At 46.7% G+C, this 3,061-nt stretch overlaps 1 protein-coding gene across 1 annotated transcript in view; it reads right to left on the reverse strand.

Annotated features, from left to right (window-relative positions):
* UBE2V1 (ubiquitin conjugating enzyme E2 V1) overlaps positions 1-3,061 on the reverse strand; it is a 33,090-nt gene that overhangs the window by 3,133 nt on the left and 26,896 nt on the right. The window contains exon 3 of the mRNA XM_012803815.2: positions 495-620. Coding sequence (XP_012659269.1) covers positions 495-620 — 126 coding nt within the window. The remainder of the gene's footprint in view (positions 1-494; positions 621-3,061) is intronic.

Raw genomic sequence — 3,061 nt, forward strand, 5'->3', positions numbered from 1 at the left:
CTTGAGCCCAGGAGTTGGAGGTTGCTGTGAGCTGTGACACCACAGCACTCTACCCAGGGAACAGCTTGAGGATCTCAAAAAAAAAAAAAAAAAAAACAGTTTAAAACGCAAGGCCACTCAAGGAAAAACATTATGTACTAGTGGTTCAAAAATAAGGCCCAGGAGATAAGGTGCTGCCTTGGGCAAGATCTTACACCTCTGTGCCTCAGTTTCCTCATCTCTACCTGATAAGGGCATCAAGAGGACTAAATGAGCTCATATCTCAAAGTGATCACAGAGCTGGCCCAGAGAAAGTGCTGAATGCGTGAGTGACAGTTAAATCCAATTGGGAAACAGGTCCCACCCCAAATCCGCAATCACATGCACCGTGATATACTTTATCATCAGATTACCAAGGAACATAAGGAATCTGGCCCAGTCCCAATGTTCCTGATGTTATGTAGAAAGCAATTCTCAACCCCGAGTAACAAGCAGGGACAGGAAAAGCTACTCACCACTCCATTAGAACTATTAACTCCATTCATATTAATTTTTGTTACAAATCTTACAAAGGGGGGTGCTTCTGGGTATTTAGGTCCACATTCTATTTTAAGGCTGTATATTCGGTTTTCATAAATTGTCTGGAAAAAAAGGATAGAAAGATGTCAGGCAATTACAAACAAAGAATTTGAAAAGGTGGATCTTGTGAAACACTGTTCATTCCTGACTGCAGAACTGGTGCATGTTTGCAGCACAGCAACCACTTGTTACATGGTATGTCAGTAGTAACTAGTTTATATGAATCCTGGGCTTTGAGGAAATAAACAACAAAAAAAGACAGAACATTTAAGCTAGCATCACTGGAGTTTTTAGTTAGGATTATTAAATCCAATCAGAAGGACCTATTTTTATGTTAATTTCCCTACTCTGCAGCCCTGTCTTATTCTCTGGGGAATGGTGTGTAAGAGGCAGTCTTTATTTTAGGAAACCACATTAAATGTCCCTTTGCACTGGGATCATCAGCCAGTGTATCAAATACCACTGAGTGCAAAGCACAGAACAGGCAACTGCTTTGGAGAACTATAAAATTCAGACCAGGAGCGGGTGGGGCGCAGACCCAGAGCAGCTGCCTCTTCTCCCACTCTGGGGCTGGACACTATGTAAGGGATCTCAGGCAAGGTGCTTTATCTCCCCTGCAGGCTTTTTTTTTTTTTTTTTTATAGTTGTGATGACCTGAGAGATTAGCGGCATTTTGTGAGAGAGGACCCCACACCTGCATAGGAAACAAAAGTCCTTCTTAAAACGCCAACTGAGCCTTTGTTGAGAAACACTGAAAAAGCCTAATCTCCCAGGCTGATAACCTTTCACTGTAACATCTACCTTATGAGCAGCAAGACATGAGCTGTAGCCAGGCTTCTCCTTCCGCCTGGAGTGCTCTCCCCCACCCAGACCTCACATCCTAAAGACCCAGTTCAACACCGCCCACTCTCTAACTCTCTGTCCTAAGGGAAGTCACACTGTTATAATGTTACATCTGAAGACCACACCAAAGGGTGACAGCTCCCTATCAGAGTAACCGCTTTGAGGGGAAGGGCTACCCTCCTGTGGGTTCCTATCTCAGGCATCAGAGCCCCCTCCTTAGAAGTCCTGTGTTGCCTAAGTAACTGTCCTGATGTAAACAGCGACACCTACTGGTCTTTAAGGGGGGTACAGATCATAGAGGATGAGATTTAAACCCTTGAAAAGGTATTCTTTTTTTTTTTTTTTTTTTTTGAGACAGAGCCTCAAGCTTTCCCCCTGGGTAGAGTGCCATGGCATCACGCTCACAGCAACCTCCAACTCCTGGGCTCAAGCGAGTCTCCTGCCTCCGCCTCCCAAGTAGCTGGGACCACAGGCGCCCGCCACAACGCCCGGCTATTTTTTGGTTGCAGCCGTCATTGTTGTTTGGCGGGTCCGGGCTGGGGATTCGAACCCGCCACCTTAGGTGTACGTGGCTGGCGCCTTAGCCGGTTGAGCTATAGGCGCCGAGCCTGAAAAGGTATTCTAAACAAGATGCCACGTACTTTAGATCCAGAAGGTGTTCATCATGATAAACCCACAGACCTTTCTCATCTAGAGGGATCCCAGACTATAACCAAACCAAACCAAACTCACATCTGGATTTTAACCTACACTCAACCTGCTCCTCCTCCCCTCTCTTCCTTAGAAGTGGTATCACCTAGTCAAAGCAAAAATCTAGCAGCCAACCTTGAGCCCCATTCCCCCATATCCTACCTTCCAAGTATCAAAAGGTCCCATTGCTTCTGCCTTCAAGAAACTCCATGTTCACCCATGTTCCTCCACCTCATCGTGACCTCTTCTAACACCGAGTCTCTGCTGGCTTAACCCCTCCCATGGCTTCCTACCACATAGGAAGCTCAAGTTCCCACACTGACCTGCGCAGCCCTTGCCTCCTCTTTTACTCTACGCCCTCCCTGCCCAGCCCCTCACTCCTCTTCACACACGCCCTGGAGCCCAGTGCCAGCTGCTCCTCTCTCAGTCCTCCTGACCCCCACCTAAGGACTGGCACTCAGCCACACATCAGCCTCCCTCACTAAATGTGAAACCCTGAAGGCAGGGGCCTCAACAAAACTGACCCGCAATGTTTGGTGATTGAATAGATGTTGCTCTTTATACTTTCACAAAAGGAACACCTCATTGCAATTAATGTGTTTCCTCAAAGAAAAGTTTCCTCAGTAAACAGAACAAGTAGGAAGCAAACAAGGGAATGATTTACATGCAGATCTATGGAAAGTATTATAAAAGGTCTATCCTTAGCTCCCAGCACAGTCTCCATCAACAACTGCATTCTCAGCTGTCTGGTGACTGTATGGATCACAAATTCATCTCTGTGTGTGCCGAGCATTCGTGCGCCCATGGTTTTATCACACAATTTAAAGACAGAAGATCTTTTTTTTTGAGACAGAGCCTCAAGCTGTCCCCCTGGGTAGAGTGCCGTGGCATTACAGCTCACAGCAACCTCCAACTCGTAGGCTCAAGCGAGTCTCCTGCCTCAGCCTCCCAAGTAGCTGGGACTACAGGC

This window comes from Otolemur garnettii, unplaced genomic scaffold (genome assembly GCF_000181295.1).
Source record: "Otolemur garnettii isolate 467f Iridium unplaced genomic scaffold, OtoGar3 scaffold00023, whole genome shotgun sequence".
NCBI classification, from domain to species: domain Eukaryota; kingdom Metazoa; phylum Chordata; class Mammalia; order Primates; family Galagidae; genus Otolemur; species Otolemur garnettii.